The sequence below is a fragment of the Rhamphochromis longiceps genome, linkage group LG6 (assembly GCF_057381845.1).
Source record: "Rhamphochromis longiceps isolate RC_006_pf linkage group LG6, R_longiceps_female_GT1.1, whole genome shotgun sequence".
Classification (NCBI taxonomy): domain Eukaryota; kingdom Metazoa; phylum Chordata; class Actinopteri; order Cichliformes; family Cichlidae; genus Rhamphochromis; species Rhamphochromis longiceps.
In genome coordinates, this window is record NC_140562.1 from 28,583,222 (window position 1) to 28,604,607 (window position 21,386).

Sequence of the window (21,386 nt, forward strand, 5' to 3'; positions counted from 1 at the left end):
GAGTCGAGTCAACCAGCGCCACCTCTGGCCAAGTGCCACAGCCTACAGCCAGATCAACTGGTGACACACATCTGCACCACTTTTGAATAAGTGTCATGCACATTTGTACCTTTCAATTGTGTCTGTTTGTGCGTCATGCAAATAAACCTTTGAAAAGAATGAAATGATATCATATATTCCTTATTGGCCTACATTTGTACAAAATTCCAAATTATATACACAAAGTCATAGACATCACCACTCCAATTGGTCATCATGATTTTGATATTCTCTTTTTCCATAAGAATGAAATACACCTTGGACAAATATGACACATCAATATTTCATTAGTGTTGTCACATCACATCCTGTAAGCATCGTCTGTCTGTGTCTTTTCCCTGGAAATTAATATTTCCAGCCAATTTACGCAATCCATCAACATGGCTGGAGTTATATACAGTCTGTATAAGTGTGGTTAATCTAATAAACATTTGTAAGGAGACGGCAGTTACTGTGAATTCACAGCAGTTACACAGTGATTAGTAATAAACAGCCAGTGAGAGTGAGTGGATTTAAGAAAGTCAGTGACTCAGGTGTGTCGCTTGGTTTGTCATCTGTTTGTGAGACTGGAGGAGACGTAGAAATCTTTTGTTTTAAATCTTAGTTAGGAAGATTCCTGTTTGAAAACAAGCACTTTCTGTGAGGAATGCAAGAAGTACATCTGCAGAAAGCACATTTTGTCCAACATGTGGACAAAATTGAAAATGTTGAGCATTGAAAAACTGAGAACGTTGGGCAAGTTCAAAAGAAATGTGTTTGTAAGAACGAAAAACCAAATTGTTCCTAAAATAGTTATGGAAAGTCTAACTGTTGTATGTCTGTGTTCTACATGTTTATCTAATGGAAAATAAAGTTGCTATTGTTTTATTGCAGTTTTTGGATAATTCTGAGTGGATTTACACAGTACGGGTCAAAATGACCCGCAACAAAATCAATGTCAATTGTTTGTTCTTCAACATAATACAAGGGTTAATTTCCAAAACTTGCTTATGATCTTCAATTTGTAGCAGATCCACTATCACACAGCAGCTGGAGCAGTCTCCAATGGAGGTCAGTCCACTACTACCATAGCCTACTACTAGATTAACTTGTGACACATCTGCACCTGCTGCTATGATCACATTGAGTAGAGGCTGAGTGGCTGCACTTACCCCTGGTACATCCAAATCTGCCCACAAACATGTTGACAGATGCAATGCCAGCAATGTGGATTGTCAACACTAAAAACAATCAGTAAGCAAAGACAACAGGGATCACTTTTTTCTGTTTATTTAGCACCCACAACATTTGTCCACAACACTGTGTGGTACCACTTTCCACAGAAGGTGCATTCAATCTGCAAGATTGAATGAGATTGTCAGGGTCATTGTCTGACTGTTTATTACTAATCACCTGCAGTACATTCACAGTAACTGCCATCTCCTTACAAATGTTTATTAGATTAACCACACTTATACAGACTGTATATAACAACCAACTCTGAAATGTTCGTTTGCAGAGGGAAGACACAGACAGACTATGCTAACGACATGTGATGTTACAACACTAATGAAATATTGATGTGTCATATTTGTCCAAGGTGTATTTCATTGTTATGGAAAAAGAGAATATCAAAATCATGATGACCAATTGGAGTGGTGATGTCTATGACTTTGTGTATATAATTTGGGATTTTGAACAAATGTAGGCCAATAAGGAATATATGATATCATTTCATTCTTTTCAAAGGTTTATTTGCATGACGCACAAACAGAGACAATTGAAAGGTACAAATGTGCATGACACTTATTCAAACGTGGTGCAGATGTGTCACAGGTTGATCTGGCTGTAGGCTGTGGCACTTGGCCAGAGGTGGCGCTGGTTGACTCGACTCCATGTTAGTGCACAAAGTAAACTGCTCGCTTTAGTTGTGAAGCAAAAACGCTGAATTCGGAGAAATAAACCGTGCGAGGGGAACGATAACGACGACAAGGTTCTCCCGATCGTTTACTCTTGCTGTCCTGTGAACAACATCGGCGTGGTGTTACTTGTTTGCTGTTTTTGCGATCGCGTCGCGCATGAGGATATCACCAGGTAAACTCGCCACATTTTTATACATTTTGTTGTTCAACAGCATCAAGACTGACGGAGTGTGTTTGAGACAACCTCACAAGTGTCACAGATGACACATTTGGCGTTTTTTTGCTGGTTTGTCGGTAGGAGCTACTGAAACGCAAGACTGCCACACATCTGTTCGACCAACGCCAGTTGATCTAAACGCCAGTAGATCTGGAACACCGGTCCAAACCCGAGTAAAGGAGCAGGGTTGGAATTGTGACATTAAAAAAAACAATAATTGCTAAAAGAAATTTAATTTGTAGTTCTAAATAAACTCTAAATGCATTTAGGACGTTTTTTACTCACTTTATGTCTCTTCCACGATGTTATTTCTCTCTCCAACAACATAGGTTACAATTAGATTAGCATGACCAATTATGCAAATTAGGCGATGACGTCATTTAGCGACTTCTAGCGACTTTTAGGACAGCCAATAGCGATTTTCCTTACTGAGGAGTTGGCAACACTGCAAATGAGTAGAAAGGCTACAGCTCCGGACAGAAGCAGGTGACAAGAGACACATTTATTGAAAATCAGCTACCTGTTACCCACAGTTTCTAAGGTGAGAAGAAGACATCAAACACTAGACTCCACTTGGAAAAAAAGTGGAGATACATCTGACCCTTCAGTTGATCCATGTACTGTTCACTGAAGCCTCATCAGAAATGGTTTCAGTGGAAGGTGGCTGTTAAACAGCATTGTTAATGAATGGAAAAGGGGAGAAAAGGCTCTGGTGTGCAAAATTAAACAAGAACTGGACTGAAAATCAGTGGCCACAGGTCTTATAGAGTGATGAATCCAAATTGGAAATTTTTGGTTTAAATCATCATCAGTACGGAGGAGCTTAGGAGAGAAGTACAACAGAGAGTATGTGCAGCCATGTGTATAACACGGCAGAGGCTCTGTCATGGTTTGGGGCTGCCATTCAACTGGGGGTCAAAAATGAATGAAACTATAAACACAGGATTTTGATCTTTCACGCAAAACCATTTGGCATCTGATTGTTAGCTACTCCATTTTTGAGCATGAAAGTGATCCCAAACTAACTGAACTAAAGGAAAACCAGCAATAATAATATTTAAAAAAAACAACAACAACACACACACACACGCACACACACTGTCAGTTATGGAATTGATCTCCCCAGAGACCAGACTTTATTCCCACACCAACATTATTGAAGCGGTGTGGAATCATTTCAACAGATAATAGAGCAAACCCAGTCAACATCCAAAGAAGAGCATTGAACATCCATCAAGATGCCTGGAGAACTATTCCTAAAGACTACTTAAAGAAATGACAAGAAAGTTGAGCAAGAAATTTCAGGCTTTGGTGGAAAATATAGGTGCTCATACTGAATACTGACTTTTAAGCTCATTAGAACTGTTCAAACTCTCTTTTTGCCTTGGCTGTTTGAATAAATTGGTGCACAAAATCTAAAGAAATGAGGTGTAGCTAAAGACTTTTACATAGTACAGTCGTAGTATTTAGTGAAAACCTTTAGTACTTTTGATACACTGTGCTCATTCTGATGGGAATGCTTCTGTTCATTTACATTTTTTACACACTTTTAGAAATCTTTGTGTTGTACCAAACTACTTTTACTTTGCATTTGTGGTTTTTGTTGATTTTATTGAAAGATGATTCTCTCAGTGTCGCTGACACAGATGAGATTAAAGTAGAAAAGCGCTGGATTATGATCCCACAATCACGAGTTGATCTAAAAGTTCTCATAAACAGACTCAAAAACACCTTCATCCTTGTCTTTTGTCTTTTGCGCTGCCTGTGGAGGTAAAATGAAAGGCAGGTCAACATTTACGCGTTTTATTTTGACACCACGTTATTTTGAAAAGACACTCAAAGTTCGCTGACCTTTTTGGGTGGTTCCTTTTTCATGGGTTTGGCTTTGTCTTGGTCATTCTCTCTTCTGGCAGGTGAGCTGTCCAGTACATCATAAATAGATCTGGGACGAGGCTCTAGACTCTGAAAGAGATCTTCATGTCAGTGTCCAAATAAATGTTGGAAATGACCACATGAATGTAAGGAAGTTCAGGTGAAAGACACTGATGAGGAGAGAGGTGCTCACGGCATAGTAGGACTGAGCTGCTGTTGCATCCAAGCTATCGTCCTCCTTCTTTGTCACCTTCTTCTCTTCTTGGCTTTGCTTTTGTTTTTTCTCGCCAGCTCCATGTTTCTCAGTCTAAAGATGGAGTTGGATTCATCAAAAAAAACCAAAAAACAATCACAGGTGTGCAACATACAAACGAGTAAAACACGAGGCTTTCTTCACAGCTGCTCCCTTTCTAGTTTTTTGTCTTGTGTTTGTATTCAGAGTTTATGGCGCTAACTTCATTTTCTCATTCAATGCACTTCCTGTATAAGAGCTCAAGTCCACTGGGACTACAAAAGAAGCACAGCCACTGATAAGATGAAGAAATTGAGCATGTTGCAAATCAGAGTATTAGGTTTTCTTTGGCTCAAATCAGTGTGTAAATGATTATAATTCAGTAGTTCAGTAACAGCAGTCCCAGTGCAGTTTATGAGGCAATAAAGACATGACAAAACTGGTGGCATGTGACTATTTCCATTAATCTGAGTTGGGTTTTGTGATTGAGACTGAGATGACACTGCCTGATGTTGGACAGCTGTTTGTTATTGGCAGTATAATTGTTCACACTTATTAAACTTAAGTATAATCAGGATTAAATCATATAATCAGTTTCAGATGAAAATTCTCACTGGGGCATTTTAAATTCCAACTTATAACTTAATCTAGAGAGCATGCCTCGGGTTGTGTGATTACTCATGTGATTAATAGTGGGTCAGTGACCCTCAGGACCACGTCCAAAGGGGACAACCATCCCACTGAGGTTAAATACCTTTGTTTGTAGAACTGAGCAAGCCTGGATACAGTTAAAAATTTGTCAAAATATCCCTCATTAAACTGTGACACAACTCTGGTGTGTTGTAACCTGCTGTTTCTTAACTACTGCTTGCTTAACAGCAGGATCAGTCTTACCCAATGTCCTCTGAAGACATACACCGAGCCGAGCACACTGAAGATCAACAGCACACCCGTGAAAATGGCCATGATGATGAACTCTGTGTTAACAGGTTCCTTGTAGCCTTCATCTGGAAAAACCACAAAGACAAAAAAATAAATACATTAAAAAAAAATTATGTCACCCTGTGGTGGACTTCATCACAACTGGATAACATGCAGATCAAATGGCCTTTGGCGTCTGTTCTGGCTAATTTCTCAAGACGTACAAGGGTTTCCAAAAGAAGATTCAGGACCTTTCAAAGGGTTGGAAGATAGATCTCAGGGATAGCAAAGCTACTGGAAGGATAAGAGAGAAAAAATGTTGTTTTTATTACACAGAATGCTGTTTATTTATTCTTTTCTGTATGAACTACGCAATACTTTTTCATCAGTACGCATGCCCTTCAAGAACCAGTGGAAAATAGCAAACTGTATATGATCCCCCTTTGTGGGACTGTAAGGATTTGAAAGCCTATTCTTAATTAATTCACCTTAAAGCTGTGTTACAACTTATTTTGATTATTGCTTGTATTTGTAAAGGATGCAACTATAAAAACTTCTTATTTTTAGTGTTGTTCAATAGCAGCAAGGTATCATCGTAGTTCAGCCACTGACCCTACCAACCTCCTCGACACTAATAATATGTATCAAAGCAGCCCTGATTCAAGCATCTTAATCTTATTTTCAAAACATGTTTTAACTGCCCTGCCACTGCAGTAGCTTTCTTTTGAATTTATCGTGTTCATCTGTGACAGGATCACAGATGGACGCTGCTTCATTTGAAGAAAGAGGAAGATTTAAAAAGAAGGAATAAGAAGGGAAAGTTGAGAAGTTACACTCATTGTATGATTACAAACAGTTATCTTCATGCCCTGCATGTCTTTAACAGAGAGCCTTTTAAACACATTTACTCTTTAAAAAAAAAGAAATCTGAAAAAATGCAGTGAATCTGTTTCTTAAGGCAGGTCTTCCTTCCTTAGAATACTTTACTGCTGAGTAACTGTGATAAAGATGTCTTATAGTTGGAGCTTTCATCTTCATTTTCTTTCTTTTGGACTAACCTGTCACTCGAAGAAACCAATCCACCTTCACCGTTTGATACTGGCAGGAGTAAAGTCCTGAAAGCTTCAGGTTTTTCAGCTCCAGATGCCAGGAAAATCTTTCCTGTTTGGTATCCATTGTGGGGATGGTATTATTGTATATTGTTTTGTTTTTTGGATCAAAGCATATCAAGCAGCCATCTTCCGTTTGGTTTACTGCTTTGATCAAATTGCATGTAATGTTGAGATTTTCACCTCTAAAGGCCACAAAGACTTCGCGCTCCAGACTGATACCTGTGAAAAGACATGTTAGAGGTTCACATTAGGGCTGAAATGACTCAGCGCTGGACACGAAATAAATTTGCTGCAGTTCATTTATTCTCCGATCTATTTCTAGACTACAGGGTTAGTCGCACACGTAAGCAACAGAAAACACTCATCCCAGTCAAATAAATATCAGTCACAACACAAATGTGGTGGCTCACTTGGTGAATCCATTGCTGAACAGACAGTGAGAAGGAAAAATGCAGGTATCCATGTCAACTTGAAGAAAAGGGTCCAAAACGGTTGAGATTCCATGGTGCGATTGGATAGTTTGATAAAAGTGTCTGTATTCTTTTTCGATGACAATGTTTTGTGACTCTATAGACTGTTGAAGTTCCTCTTTCTGCCAAAAAACACTTCCCCAAAATGTTTGATGGACACTGACGCACTCTAAAGGGAACAAGCAAAAACAGCATTTTACATGTTAGTCTAGGACATGGCAGACAATATTAAAGTCTAAAAACACTAAAGGTTAAAGACTTTTCACAGGCAACTCTAAAAGTTTTTGTTTTGTCCAAAGAAAGACTTCTCCTGGTTGCAGTTTGCTGTTACGTCAGCGTCTGGATGGGAAGCAAACTGCAGTTTTGGCTTTCGTCCACAGTGAGACAGTGTTGGCGAAGTAACAGAGTGAGCCACGAGTGCGCACCTCGTCATGTGGTTTTCAGACAACAGCAGAAAGAGAAGACTCGAGCAGGGAGCGGAAATAAGTGTGTGTGTGTGTGTGTGTGTGTGTGTGTGTGTGTGTGTGTGTGTGTGTGTGTGTGTGTGTGTGCGTGTGTGTGTGTGTGTGTGTGCGTGTGTACATGGCTGGAATTTAGCTGAAGGTGACAAATTGCCTTTTGTTAATGTGAACCAGCTGTCACGGCAGTAACTCTCTGCTGATTCGCTCTCTCTGAAGCTGCCAATGGAGATGTGCAGATGTTAAAGTGTGGCAGTTATTGTTATTTAACTCCATTTGTCTTTTTTTGTTCCTACGCCCTCCTTCTTCTCTCCACCCGTCCACCTGACTTTTTCAGCGTTTCCTTTCTGGAGAGATTACCGTCCAACTCTGACCTCACCTCAGCCCACAGCATGAAAACAGACATAGAGAGGGGGAATAACATCTGGATGCCAGTCACTGAGAAATAACTCTTTCCATTTCATACCCACTATAATGCACTTCTTATCTCTCCTCCTTCCTGGGGAGTGAAGTATACAGTAAAGCCACAGATAGTCAGGTTTACAGGAGCACAGCACAAAAGGGCACTTAACCTAAGAGGTCCTTTTAAATCTGACATGCAAACAAGTGCCTCACTGGAATTCTGAACCAGTTGAACTGGAGTCACTGTATTGCCTTTTTAGCTTTAATCGGTGCACTGAGAAATGAGGTTATGTGCCTTTAATATACTGGATTGGACTCCTAACATCCCCTGAGTTTAAAAGTTTCCAGTGCTGAAACAAAGGTTTAATGAACTACTAGGCTTTGCTGAGGAACTTTACTTAGCTGGTGTTTCCCTTTTGACGTACATTAGCCTTCTGCTCTGTAATATTATATAAGGAAGATGTTCAAGTTTTGATTTACTGCAACTACTACTGTATTTTGTAGAGGCCGTTTGGGTAAAGTGAACTTGATGTCATGTTCAAGAAACCAAGTTGAGATGATTTGCACTTTGTGAACTGGTGCATTATCCTACTGGAAGCAGGCATCAGAAGCTGGGTACACTGTGGTCATAAAGACATGGACATGATGAGCAACAACACTCAGGTAGGCTGTGGTAGCCACCACTCAGATAAATGTTCTTCATACCATGACAACACCACCAGTGTGAAATGTTTACACAGGGATCCATGCTTTCATGTTGTTTCCACCAAATTCTGCCCGAACTATCTGTTTGCTGCAGCAGAAATCTACATGGAGTTTCTGAAATATGAAATAAAATTATTTAGTTCGCTTTTCTTCCCCATTCCAATGCTCAGTGTGAACTTCAGCAGGCTCTTCGGATCATGTCTAAAAACCTTAATGGGTGATTAAACAACAATTATAAGTCCTTATTTACTTGTTAATGTTAAATCATTTGAATCTTTATCTCAAAGTTTAAGGGAAAATTATTTATGAGCACAGTATTAGTAAACATATTGGAGTATATTTTATGCTTATACTTTATGCTCGCTTTAAATGGATTTATCTATACTTAACGTTACGTGTTACAGAACTTGAATACTTTCCTGCACTTAATCAGATCTTTTTTTTTTTTTAAATGACATCAGAAACAGCAGTATGCGACATTACGTGATGGCAGAGCTTCAGTTCATCCTTTGTCATTTTTTTTTTTTTTTAAATAAATAGGACAGGGGGAATGAATGAGAGAAAGAGGGGGAGAGAAAGAAAGAAAACCAAAGGGGGAGAAGAGACGGTGAGAAGGGGGGGGAAGAGAGAGAGAAAAAAAAAAAGAACTCCTGGGTCACCTGTATGGAGAAAAAAAAACAAAAACAAACAAAAAAACAAACAGAGGAGACAGCAAACAACAAAGAGTAACATAATAATAGAGAAAACAAAGCACCATCACAATAAACTAGCTAGTCATAGATATCAATATTTACTAAATAATAAACGATATTGTGCAGCACGCAAGATAGACAGCGCACAGTGTGCTTTGAGGCAGCAGCCAAGAAAGCTTTAGTCCGCGTCTGTGAATACCCATGTGTGCATACCTGTGTGGATCAGCATGCTTGCATTCCAAAGGTTTCTCCATGTAATGATCTGCTAGGGAGTGTGGGGGGGCCACAGCCCCGTCCTCCAGGGTGTGAAGCGGGTATGGAGGAGATCAAAACTCCAGACATCCAGAGGCCCCCAGAACACAAGAGACCATGGAAGACCAACAGAGGGGCAGCCGCACCACTGAATCTTTATCTCAAAGTTTAAGGGAAAATTATTTATGAGCACAGTATTAGTAAACATATTGGAGTATATTTTATGCTTATACTTTATGCTCGCTTTAAATGGATTTATCTATACTTAACGTTACGTGTTACAGAACTTGAATACTTTCCTGCACTTAATCAGATTACATAGAGGAAGTCAAAATGACTTCAGTTTAACTTACTGCAACATTTTCCACAATTATTTTTCATTTGTGTTTTTAGCATGCAGATAACAGCTTCTATTTCTTCACAATATACATATTTTATTATTATGACTGTAAGAGGATTTTAGAGACGCTGGAGGATGAACATCAAACAAATTACAGAGAAAATATTCTTCAACATATTAAATAAAGAAAACAAACTAATGCATGTTATGTATATATTGTTAGTTGGTTTAACCTCTAAAAATGCATTATATTTTGTATATTTATTCTTAATTTACAGAGTAAGTGGGTCTACAATACAGTGTAGAGTAAACATGCAGGTTTTCTATTAAAGTTTACTAGAAAAGTAAAAGATGTTTCTCTTGTTTCTCTGTTTCTGACATAAATACTAGCAGCAGTTGCTTCTTATAGTTGAATATCGCTGTGTGGAGGGCAGAAGGTGTTAAACGGTCAGATAAAAAGGATTTGTAACATTTTTAAGGAGACCACGGTGCAGAGATGTGATCCTCCAGCAGAGTGAGATTACAGTCTCAAATATACATATACCCACGCTGAAGATGAGACAGAAGGAGTACGGGGTAAATCACATCTCAGAGAAGAGGATGTGCCACACATCTGGCAGCAGCTGGGTTGCAGAATTTGTCTGCATGTGATATGCATGAGAGGGAGAGAGAGAGTTGGAGGTGGGCGTGTGTTGGGGGTCTAAAAGCTAGCACAGCTCCCAAACCCTAAACTTGTTTTAAAAAGAGCTCTGTACCGGACCTGCCGCACACTCTTCTCTTAATTATCCCAAAGCTGGGAGAAGAGGGTGGAGAGAGCATCGGAGAAAACAGGAGAGAAGGGAGAAGAAGTAAGTAGAGGGACCGTGGCAGCGACAGGGTGGAGAGGCGAGAGGAGCAGAGACATCTGGTATTCAAACCGCATGGGAGAGGGAGAAGGACTTCCTGCTGAGTCTTAAAAGCATCATCATCATTTCAAGTCGTGAGTATCGGCTCATTTGCTTATTTTTCCGAAACAGCTCCCAGCTTGTGATACTTCTGCCGCTGCGGCATTAGTTTGCAAAGTTGCAAAGTGTTTTTGTTCCAGCACAGCCACAAACCATGATCATAACAGGTGACGGCTGGTTTGCGTGGTGCTGTTGTGCGGTTAATTTTCACTCCTCCTTTGATCAGCCTCCAAATTCAGACCTCCTGAGAACATTTACAATACCTCAGCAGTGAGTCATCGACTTATTACTGTCCAGTATGATTCACAGATCTGTCATATGGATGCAGTGCTGATGTTTTGCTTTTCCCTTTGCTTGGTTGGTTTTCTGGGTCGCCTGCCTTTAGCATTTCTCTTTTCTTCCCCATTAAAACTGGACTCTAAAAATCAAAAACTTGCCTTCCTTTTCTTTTTCCTAACTGAACTGCTGTTGCTCTCTCCACACACACAGACAGGTCCAACTGGAAAAAGCCTGTTTTCTTCATCCCTTCAGTTCGACAGGGAACAAGATTTTTTTGGTTCGCATCCTGCCCCATTATCAAGTAGCTGTGTTGTCATCAGTGGGGTTTTATTGGAGGGAAAGCAGAGACGTACAAGTGTTTTTACACGTCTTCTTTTTCCCTCTGTGGATCCTGGATCTGCCACAGTGACTGGGAGTATTACACGAGTCTCCAGCTTTCTAACCCCACCAGTGATCTTTTTAACCAAAAATAAGGTGCTGTTGGACTCACCGGATCAAGCTGTGGTCGAAACATCCATAGTTTGATTTTATGAAAAAGGCTGGAGATAAAGCTGCCAGACAAGAAGTGAAGTCGCATTGCATTTATGCTTTGAGCTATCAGTCATACTCACAAACATTTTTGTATTTTTTGGTAATAAAGTACCAGGTTCTAAGGCTTTTTGGTAAACTCTATACCGGGGATGTCAAACAGGAGGCCCAGGGGCCAAAATTGGCCTGGGAAAGACTCCAAGCTGGTCCACTGGAAAGCTTTGGAATATATGAAGAAAGGCATAATTTTGGACTGTATTTTATATTATACAGCTTTTCCTACTGATAAAGACCTTCCCCACCACGATTCATACTCTAACAAAGGAATGAAGTAATAGATAAACAATCAAATGACAGAATTGTTCCTGTTTTTTCACTATTGCATATAGTAATTTATTTATTCATTTATTTGTATATTTATTTATTATTTGTTTTTTCATCAGTATGCCTCCAAAGTAAAAAGTAAAATAAATACATTTTAAAAAAATAATTTCATTTTCTGTGAATTAACATAAACATTTTGCTTCAAAATTATTATAGGAGGGTTACAGAATAATTACAATGAGCTAACTTTTTTCATAATTATACACATTTATTTCTTACAGTTTAAGTGAAAGATGTCTTTTATTTACTAAGACAGTAACAGTTATTACTGGCACACGTGTGCCAATTGACCCAAAGACTGTATATGAAAGATGCACATAGCCACTGCAAAGTCAGCCCAGTAGCTGGCGAAGTCCCACTATGCCTGAAGCTGAGCATTGTACTGTTTTTACTGTTTTCAAACAGGACAGATCATTTCACAGAGAAACAGAGAAGCTGAACGGGGACATAATTTACCTAAAATAGCTTAGATTATGGTTAGTAAGGGCAGTTTTAAACAAGCGGGAGTAGTCTGTTTATTTTGTCAAAGATTTCTATACAAAACTATGATTTCCAAACAGAGGAGGCGCCTCCTGCTGGCCATTAGAAAGAAGTGATGTTTAAGACACTTTTGATTTGGTTTACTTTTTGTACTCAGAAGTTACGTCTATCTTTATCAACAAATTTTCTTTGATCACTTTTCCATTTTTTAAGCAGTGATTAGCCTTAGCACGGGCAGATTCCAAGAAATTGTCCTAACTGAGACAATAAAGTAAAATATAATAAAACAAAAACAGTAGCAAAGTTGCACATCGCACTGGCAAAACACACACACACAAAAAAAATGCTCGCCTTTTCACTAATTAGTGGCACATGAAGTTGCTTTGATTTCCACACATCTTTGTCGGCGATGTAAACACATTTTTTTTCTGCTTTAAAAACAAGGAGGGGAAAAAAAGGTTGGTTTGAAAAATAACTTTGACACAGGCACATTTGTTCTCTTCTTCTTCATCTTTTATAAGGGGGAGCGTGTATCTGCTCGACATGGGCCCTCACTCTCTGTTGATGGCGCTGATGGTGGTTGCCACAGCAACTGGGGCCTATGCAGCCGAGGAGGAGAATGAAGTGGATTACGGGTACTGGAACTACAGAGAGGGAGGTATAAATCACAAGCCTGTGTTTGATCTATTCTGTTTGGAGATACGGAGCCCGTAAATCACTGTGCGTTTGAAGCCGTGAGCTATGGCAGCTGAATGAAACGCAGCAATCCGAGACACTTCAGAGAAACAGTTCTTGAACAATTAAAGCACACGCTTTCTTCATTTTCATGATTCATACAGGATGTTTTGTTGTTCCATAAATTGAAGCCTGATGGTGTCACGCTTCGCTTTCAGCTGAGAGCGTGAATGTGGCCTCAGTGCGCAGTGTGACCAGAGTTTTAGATGCCTGGGGAAAACGCATCTTCAGTGAGATCAAAACTCTGCTGCACTCACAGCCCAGCACGCTGCTGCCCGACTACTCCAGGTGGGCCTAACCTTTATCACCCATCATCATGATGTCTAATCAGCCTGAGGTTTGTTTACTCAGTTTCTGAGGATTAGACAAAAGAGGCGCTTTTATGTGATTAGATGACTACTGTTTAACAGTATCTGCTTTTAAGGCAAATGTTTATTTCTTCAGCATCGTTTGTTGGCAAGAAGAGTTCACTCTGTGTTTTTTTATTTTTATTGAGGCTTGTTTTAGTCAGCCTGGGAGATTTCATATTTTATTAAGACCATGTGAACGCATTTCCCATTACTTTGTAGGGTACACCAATGCCCTGCTTGTTGACTGCTTGTTAATGCAAACCTCTAACTAGACAATCAAGTCTGTGCATTTAGGGACGTAGACATGGTCGAGGTGGCCTGATAAAGTTCAAATCAAGCATCAAAATGAGGAAGAAAGGTGATTTAAGTGACTTTGAAAGCACGGTTATTGATGCCAAATGGCTGGTCTGAGTGTTTCAGAAACTGCTGATCTACTGGGATTTTCCCCCACACAGCCATCTCCAGGGTTTACAGAGAATGGTGCACAAAAGAACAAATATCCAGTGAGTAGCATTTTTCTGGATGGAAATGTCCTGTTGAGGCCAGGGATCAGAGGAGAATGGCCAGACTGCTTTGAGCTGATAGGAATGCAACAGTGGCTCAAATAAACACTCGTAACAACCAAAGTATATGCAAAAGAGCATCTTTTGAACTCAGCAGAAGACCATATCTGTCAGCTAAGAAGTTGAGGTAAAATTAAGGCTAATATTTGCATTGCTTGAGTCTCAACTTCTGCTGTGAAATTTCAATGGCAGGATCATGAAAGCATGAAAGCGTGAATCCATCCTACCGTGTATCAATGGTTTGGGGCTGTAGCTGCTGGTGGTCTAATGGTGTAACTGTATTTGGCACACTTTGGGCCCCTTAGTACCAACTGAGCATTGTTTTACACGACAGTATTGTTGCTAACCGTGTCCATCCCTTCATGACCACAGTGTACCAATCCTCTGATGCTGCTTCCAGCAGCATAACACACCATGTCATAAAGCCGACATCATATCAAACTGGTTTCTTGACACTGAGTTCATTGTGTTCAAATGGCCTCCAAAGTCACCAGATCTCAATCCAAGAAATCTGCAGCAGCTGTCTAATGCTATCATGTCAATATGGACCAGGCAATAGCAAGATATGCCCAGAAAGTTTCCACCAGTGCATTATGTATATACTCACCATTTTATGAACTGGATTACTTAAATTAAACTTTAGCTGAACTGAAAAAAAGAGCAAGTTTTTATTCTAAAGTGAGATATGAATGAACTGCCACAAATGTATTTTGGGAGCATCAAAAGTCACGAGAGAGTAAACCAATCCAATTTGAAGACGAACAGGAGCATTTCTTACTCTCACCTCAGCCTGTCTTTGCCTCCTTTGTCTCCTGTAACCACACAGATTGCTTTGGATCAAGTCTTTCAAGACTTTATCCACAGTCATAATTAATTTCATACAGCGCTCCATATGTGTGAGCGGTCCTCTGAAGTTAACCGTCCTCTGTTCCTCCTGCAGGGTGCGCCCTCTGTCCGAGTCTGTCAACGACCTCTTCAGGGAAGTCTCTCTGCTGCACCGACGCATCGCCGAGCTCTCTCATCGCCTAGCAACGCTGGAACCATTTCTCCGTCGCTACGGCTACCAGGGGGAGGATGGGGAGGATGAGGAGGAGGAGGCGGAAGGCAGGCGGGCTCACAGCCTGAAAGGGAAGGTGGCGAGTCTGGCCCGATACACCCCGAGGAGCGCAGTGAGCGTGAGCCCGCCCAGAGGGAGCAGGGTGGTGAGGAGGAGGCGGGTGAGAGTCCTGAAGAATAGGGGAGTGAAGCTGGTCAAGAGTGACACATAGATGGATGGACAGAGTTGGGGGCGGGGGCGTGCGACGGAAAGAGGGAAAAAGTTGGAGGCTTTGTTGAGTTTACCGAAACGAATTATAAATCCCTTTATAAACAGTGTAAAGTTTCTACATATGCAATATAACCTCTGATTTTTATTAGTGAGAGACTAAAATTCTTTAATAAACTGTTATCACCATTTCATTGCGGTTTTTGCCTCATCAGTTCCACTTCTCATTCTCTCTTCTTTTATTTTATGGATCACCTCAACTTGGGAAACAACCTTACACAAACCTAATTGCTGTTCCAGAAGCTCTCTGCTACTTTAGCCGCACTGTATCTAATCCGTGTAGATTGATTAGATACAGAAATAATGTGACGGGATAATCCAAAAAGCTGTCCGCTATCAAGGACGGTTGAGAGCTAAAGAAACTGATCACTAAACAAAACCGAATACATCAGCCAACAACTAAATTATCTTCTTGTTGTTAGTGGCTGTTTTATGTTTATTTAAGGTTCACTTTCAAAGGGCTATTTATAGAAAGGTTAGAAATCATGCCTAACGAGTAGCACAATGTCTAGAAATAAAATAACCATTACATCACTTTTAAGCCACGTGATTCCTATTGTTTTTATTAAAGAGCATTCCAACCCCCCCAAACGAAGCAATACTCCCACGCCACCTCCTTATTGGATTGAATATAATATATTACAGCGCGCAAAATGCAAGGATGGTGTGCGCGTAAAACAAGAAGAAGAAAGACTTGTTTCATTAGGTTATTGTCAAACCTTTCTCTGGCATGCCCCCACTTAAGGAAGTCGAAAGAAGTTCACACCCCACTTTTTTTTTTTTTTTTAAGTCTCTCGCACTTTAAAAAGAGAGGGTCTCTATTTGATTTGACTGAAATAAAGGTGCTTATCATGATAACCAACACAGCGATAGTCTACATGCAGACAGCACAAGTCCTTGAAGTTCACAGTCGGGTGTAGCATCTAAAGGATAAGGACACATTATTTTTCCCACATATCTGTAACTAGGCATGGACAAATGATTTCAGGGAGAGCGAGGAGTTCTTATGTGAGGAGGAACAAGCAGAATAATTACATAATGATTTTATGTAAGAAATCGAACAGAAGCATGAAAATCGTCGGGGTTTCCGTCTTTCTTCTAGACCAGAGTAACTCACCGTGAGTCATGCCTGCAGAGGACATAATAAAAATTGAGGTTTGTAGACAATTTGGCTAAGTTTTTTTTTAAATGCCCAAAACAGGAAAAAATACACCCTTAAAATAAGTCCACAGCGCAACCAATTTTATTCATGGAAACATTAAGTGTGCGTTACTTGATTTAATATTCAAGCCTATATTTATTACACAAATAACCTTTGAAAGGCAGACACCTAACCGCACACATAGGGCTGACGGTGAGAGGCGTGGACGTCTGCAACACTGCAGACGAAGGCTGTTCTCCTGGTACCTGTGCGTGTCCCAACAAGGCGGATGCCCTGTTTTTGCCACAGGGTGTCAGTGCTCGTCTGCCGCCGTAATCACACGCGGCTTTACACCGATTCACGGAGGCTGATCTTCATTTATTTATTTATTTCAGCTGAAGTCCAGGAACGACCCTCGTGGGCCCAGCAGGGGCTGCCCATTATTTTCTAACATAATTATAATGTTTGTTTGCGTATGGTGATCGTGTGTGTGCGTCTTGAGTGCAGACAGCCAACTTTATGCCTTCATTAAAACTTTGCCAAGTGTTTCTACAGCAACCAGCTTCTCCCTACTCCTCTTCTACAACTTCACTTATCATCCTCATCTCATACTGCAGGGTGGCGTGTCCATTCTCTCCCTTTTTTCTCACTTTCAACTTGCAGCTGCACGCTAATTCCTTCCTTTTTTTAAATCTTCCACCAGTGATCCCCCCACCCCCATACTGTATATCAAACCACCACACCTCTCTTTCCCCCCCTCCTCTCCCTGCACGCCCCCTTCCCTCTTCGCTGCTACGTGTGGGCGTTCAGCTCAGGCTGTACTTTCCATTTTGGTACTGTATTGTCAATGCATTGTTGCATCCAATCCAGTTAAGATGCCGTGGGAATACTGTATAAATCTCCCTCCCCGTCTCTCTTTCTACACCCCTCCCCATCTCAGCAAAAAGAGCCAGTTGCTAGGTAACAGTTAATTGTCAAGAAGTAGTTACATGTGTTGCAATGCATCCTGGGGTTGTTGGGTTGATGGAGGGATCGAAGAAGTAAGCAAAAAAAAAAAAAAAGGCTGATGTTTTTCCTTTTTTTTTTCAGAAGCTGATTAACTTATGAAAAGGTTATTTCTACCTATGCCTCACCTTGTTCTGTTCAACCATCCAGGACTGCAGCTGTTAAAAAAAACCTTCCCTCCAAATCTGTAGGCAAGGCATCGGTACATTTTCAAACCGGCTGGTTTCTTTAAATAACTCCTGTTGCTGGACAAGAGTAAAGAGAGAGTCTGAAGAGTAAGGGGAGGGGGAGAGAGAGGTTTTTGGGGGCTTTGATCTCTGCTGCTCGGTTCAGTTTGCATCACTTCTCCTTTCCCTCAATATATCTCCCATTATTTTTTGTTCTCCTTATCTCCTCTGCCTCTCTCATGCCTCTTTGTGGTTTTTTTCTTCCCACTGGAAAACAGAGAATGACAAGCAAAAGATGCAATGAAAGAGCAAAAAAGATGGCATTCTGCAGCAGCCATAATGTCACAGGACCGCACATGGACACAGCAATGTGATCCCTTCATGTGACATCACGGTCAACCTACAGACATGCACATAAACTGCAGGAGAAAAAGAAAAGACCAACCAGCTGAAATTTCTTATTTTTTATTAATACTTAACACTTTTATTCCAAAGAGACAGAAGAATAATATTTCTCAGCACTTATTTTCACATTGACTGTGTTTAATCTCATTTTTCAATATTACTAAATATTCAATCAAATTTGAAATACTCTCTGCACACAAGTAATTTCTCTCCATACAAAAAAAATGCAAGGATGAACTAGATTTTTTTTGACATATGTACATTTTTCACAATCTGTACAGCTCGGGAATAGATTTGTTCGATCTCCTCTGTGACCAAACACAACATAACAGAAGATTTAGCTAAAGAGGGACAAAAAAAGAGACCACACCTCTGTAAAAATGCAATAGATAATCTATTGTGCTTTCTGGGTAGCAATTATTGGCGGTGGTTTACGATCTCCCCTCGCGAGAAAAAAAAAACAGCCTTCTTAACTGGTCAAAAAACAACAAAAAAACCCCAAAACGCAACACTCGTTAAATGTGTGCACTATCTGTGTGATAATAAATGACTGCACGTATCCTGGCCTGAAGTCATTACAAAAAGCAGTTCTGCATTGGGGATCTCAGAATGAAAGATTTATCCCAAATAGATGTACTCTCTGCTGTTGTTTTGTACAGGTTTTTATCAAAAGTCCATGAGCGTGAGGTAAAGTATTTACATACAGCTTTATAGTACATGTACAACAAACAGCTATATCTCTCAGACGCACTCTGTCTCCCATATGAGCACACACAGAGGTAATCAAGCGTATGTTTTCAGGCACATACAATAACAGAAATAATGAGCTATATTCAAAAGGGAAAAAATCGTTGAAATGAGAGGGAAAAAAAGTTTTTTTTAAGTGACAGCGAGTGTGTAAAGCAAGAACTGAGCCACAAAGTATCAAGAAAGTTATATAAGGTTAACAGTAAAAAAAAGAAAAGAAAAGTGTCTTCTATCTTTACCATAGTGAAAAGTTTTACTCAGATTCGGCATTTGAGTGAAACTGAAAAATTTTGACTTTTAGATCGCTCTTCTCTTACAAAAACACACACACACACCTATAGTACTACATGGATCATCAGTACCAGTGAAAGTGATAAAATTCCAAATATCATTCAAGAACACACATTTTTTGGGCTAAAATTGAAAGTTAAAAAACAGAAATAAAGAAAAGTGTATACATGCAAGTGCTTACAAACACTGGACACCCCCCACCCCTCATCATCACCCTTGTATCATACATACTGACTTGTCCACCAAGGGAAGGAAAGTCTTCTAAAAAATTGACCGGGATGTTCTACAAACTAAGTATTAGATCCATTCAGACAGGATTGTGCTTTGTAGATATCAAAATTTGGTTTGGTAACATGACTTCAAGTCAAACTGGACCAGTGACTTTAAGTAGAATATACTTTTCATGAATAATAATACAATTTAAAGGACAGAGAGAGCAGGAAACTTAGGAAATACACAACTTAGTTTTCACCTTCATATTCAGTCAGAGCAGAGATCATCTGAGTGTCTGATGTGGATTTGGAAGCTGCCTGGTTTTTTTTTAGCAACATAAAAATAAGTCAATCGATAATAAAGGTGGTGTTTTTCACACAGCGTCCCACCTTATTTTAGTGCGCCTACATCTCTTTACTCTGTTTTCCCCCCTTACAAAAGTCTGCAGTTGACACAATCCACACAGGACCTTGAACTTGAGGGCCAATTCTCTTCTTCATCAAAAATCTCAGCATGTGAAACAGATTAGGGCCGGGTGGAGGGATAAATCAGGGCTACAGTACATACTGAGATTTCTTTTTTATGTTTTATTTGAGGGATTTGTTAATGATGAGTGTAGAAAGGATGACCGAGAGCACAGAGGGGTACATTTATTATATATCCAGGTCCACTGCAGGATAATAACCTGGAGGAAAAAGCTGACATGTTGCTAATGTAGATTAGAAGGTTGATATTATGAAGCTACAGTCAATTAGCTTGGGTTAGCATAAACTGGAGACCAACCAGCAAGCCCAGGGCTGAAAAATGAAGCTGAATTTGATTTGTAGTTCCTTTAATGGCGTTTCGAGGTAAACAATTCCCTATAGACTTCCATATTAAGTTGGCTGACTTTACATAAAAAATAAATTTATTAAAAAAATAACAGTTTTTGGTCTTTATAGCTTATTTTTTCTTTTATAAATTGGAAGAGGTTCTTTTGTATAACTCATCCATTTAAATTTAATAAAATCTTATAGTTAGCCAACACATAATTTGCTGTTTGGAATGACAGGGGGAGGGGCTAGTCTAAGCTAGGCTACTAGCTGTGTGCTAGGGTTAACTTCAGCTAATTCAGTAAACCCGACATTTTGACAGTTTTTGTGGCTTTTGAAGCAATTTTAATAATATTAGTAAAGAAAGCACATGCTGTAACAAACTGTCCAAACCATGTGGTATTTTATTTCTATGTTACTGAGCTCTTATAGGTAAAGAGCAGTATGCCTACAATGAATTATATGTCCAGTGAATAGATTCACCATGCTAACAGTCACTTCTGCTCCCAGAAAGAAATAAAAACAGACGATGAGTTCAATAAAACTAGGATTAAGGCTTCAAAACAGGAGTATAAAACAGTAGTCACTGTCTTGCTAATAAACCAGAACATCAATGATGTAGTAGGCTTATGAGCCCTACAAATGTGACCCTGACCTTGAGCACTATCTGGATGATTGATTAGGGGATCACTGTGTGCACATTTCACTGAAATCTAACTAATACTCTCGGAGGAGTAGCGATTCTTTTGAATTGTGGATGGATGCTTTTCCGTGGCAGAAGCTTATTGGACCTTTGGCTGGATGTGCTAAAAATGGAAGTTTCTGGCATGGCAACAGCTTACAAGCTCTCTGAAAAAGTATTTATGTCAATTTGAGATAATTAAACTAATAGGATACAACATGTTATTAGTGAGCCTTAGAGGCACTGATATGTGGATTTTATTATTCCAAGATAGAGCCAGGTTAGCTACTTCCCCTTGTTATCTTCAATCTTTATGCTCAGCTAAGCTGACTGCAAACTTTTTTTTAAATGTACAGATCCTCTGAAAAGTGTCTTTTAAACTGCGGTGGCACTGTTCTGAGTTATGAGATAATTATGTGGGACTGTGTATTAAAAAAAATTCACGAGCCCGTTGTGGTCGTTGACACCTGCACAATACAGCGATAAACCCCACTTGCCATTCCTCAAATGTGACTATCTAATGTGGCAGGCAAGGCTTGTAACAGTAATCATAAAAAAATTAACTGCTCATACCAGAAACAGAGGCCTCTCTCTGAAAGTCCATTATGTTCCTGTCCTGAACAGAAAAACTGTCACGGCCAATTGAGCCAGACCCAATGAAACGCCACGGCAGCAACAAGAGGACATTAAATACGATTTACACATGATTAATGGATAGTTGAC

The 21,386-nt window shown here is 39.8% G+C and overlaps 2 protein-coding genes across 3 annotated transcripts; one reads left to right on the forward strand and one right to left on the reverse strand.

Annotated features, from left to right (window-relative positions):
• The first annotated feature begins 1,920 nt into the window (after positions 1 to 1,920).
• Positions 1,921 to 15,315, forward strand: LOC146668203 (uncharacterized). Of its 2 annotated transcripts, none has more exons than XM_085410083.1 (4): positions 1,921 to 2,112; positions 12,750 to 12,886; positions 13,122 to 13,251; positions 14,817 to 15,315. In XM_085410083.1, the coding sequence occupies exons 2-4, from the start codon at positions 12,772 to 12,774 to the stop codon at positions 15,142 to 15,144; spliced, it is 573 nt and encodes a 190-aa protein (XP_085266209.1). In that variant the 5' UTR covers positions 1,921 to 2,112; positions 12,750 to 12,771; the 3' UTR covers positions 15,145 to 15,315. The 2 variants fall into 2 exon arrangements, with proteins under 2 accessions (XP_085266209.1, XP_085266210.1); XM_085410084.1 differs by lacking the exon at positions 1,921 to 2,112 and adding an exon at positions 9,928 to 10,592.
• nfam1 (NFAT activating protein with ITAM motif 1) lies at positions 2,104 to 7,285 on the reverse strand. Its single transcript, XM_085410082.1, has 6 exons — positions 6,705 to 7,285; positions 6,241 to 6,513; positions 5,156 to 5,268; positions 4,223 to 4,336; positions 4,009 to 4,119; positions 2,104 to 3,919 (listed from the first exon to the last, which is right to left on the reverse strand). Exons 1-6 carry the CDS (start codon positions 6,796 to 6,798, stop codon positions 3,857 to 3,859), a joined length of 768 nt encoding a protein of 255 aa, XP_085266208.1. The 5' UTR covers positions 6,799 to 7,285; the 3' UTR covers positions 2,104 to 3,856.
• Positions 15,316 to 21,386: the final 6,071 nt, after the last annotated feature.

Excerpts from the sequence above, each read along its gene's own strand:
- nfam1 (XM_085410082.1), bottom strand. The coding sequence starts at position 6,798 with ATGGAATCTCAACCGTTTTGGACCCTTTTCTTCAAGTTGACATGGATA. Across the intron at positions 6,514-6,704 it reads TTCAGCAATGGATTCACCAA|GTATCAGTCTGGAGCGCGAA; the intron begins GTGAGCCACCAC and ends GTCTTTTCACAG. Across the intron at positions 4,337-5,155 it reads ATGTCTTCAGAGGACATTGG|ACTGAGAAACATGGAGCTGG; the intron begins GTAAGACTGATC and ends CTCCATCTTTAG.
- LOC146668203 (XM_085410083.1), top strand. The coding sequence starts at position 12,772 with ATGGGCCCTCACTCTCTGTTGATGGCGCTGATGGTGGTTGCCACAGCA. Across the intron at positions 12,887-13,121 it reads CTGGAACTACAGAGAGGGAG|CTGAGAGCGTGAATGTGGCC; the intron begins GTATAAATCACA and ends CTTCGCTTTCAG. Across the intron at positions 13,252-14,816 it reads CTGCTGCCCGACTACTCCAG|GGTGCGCCCTCTGTCCGAGT; the intron begins GTGGGCCTAACC and ends TTCCTCCTGCAG.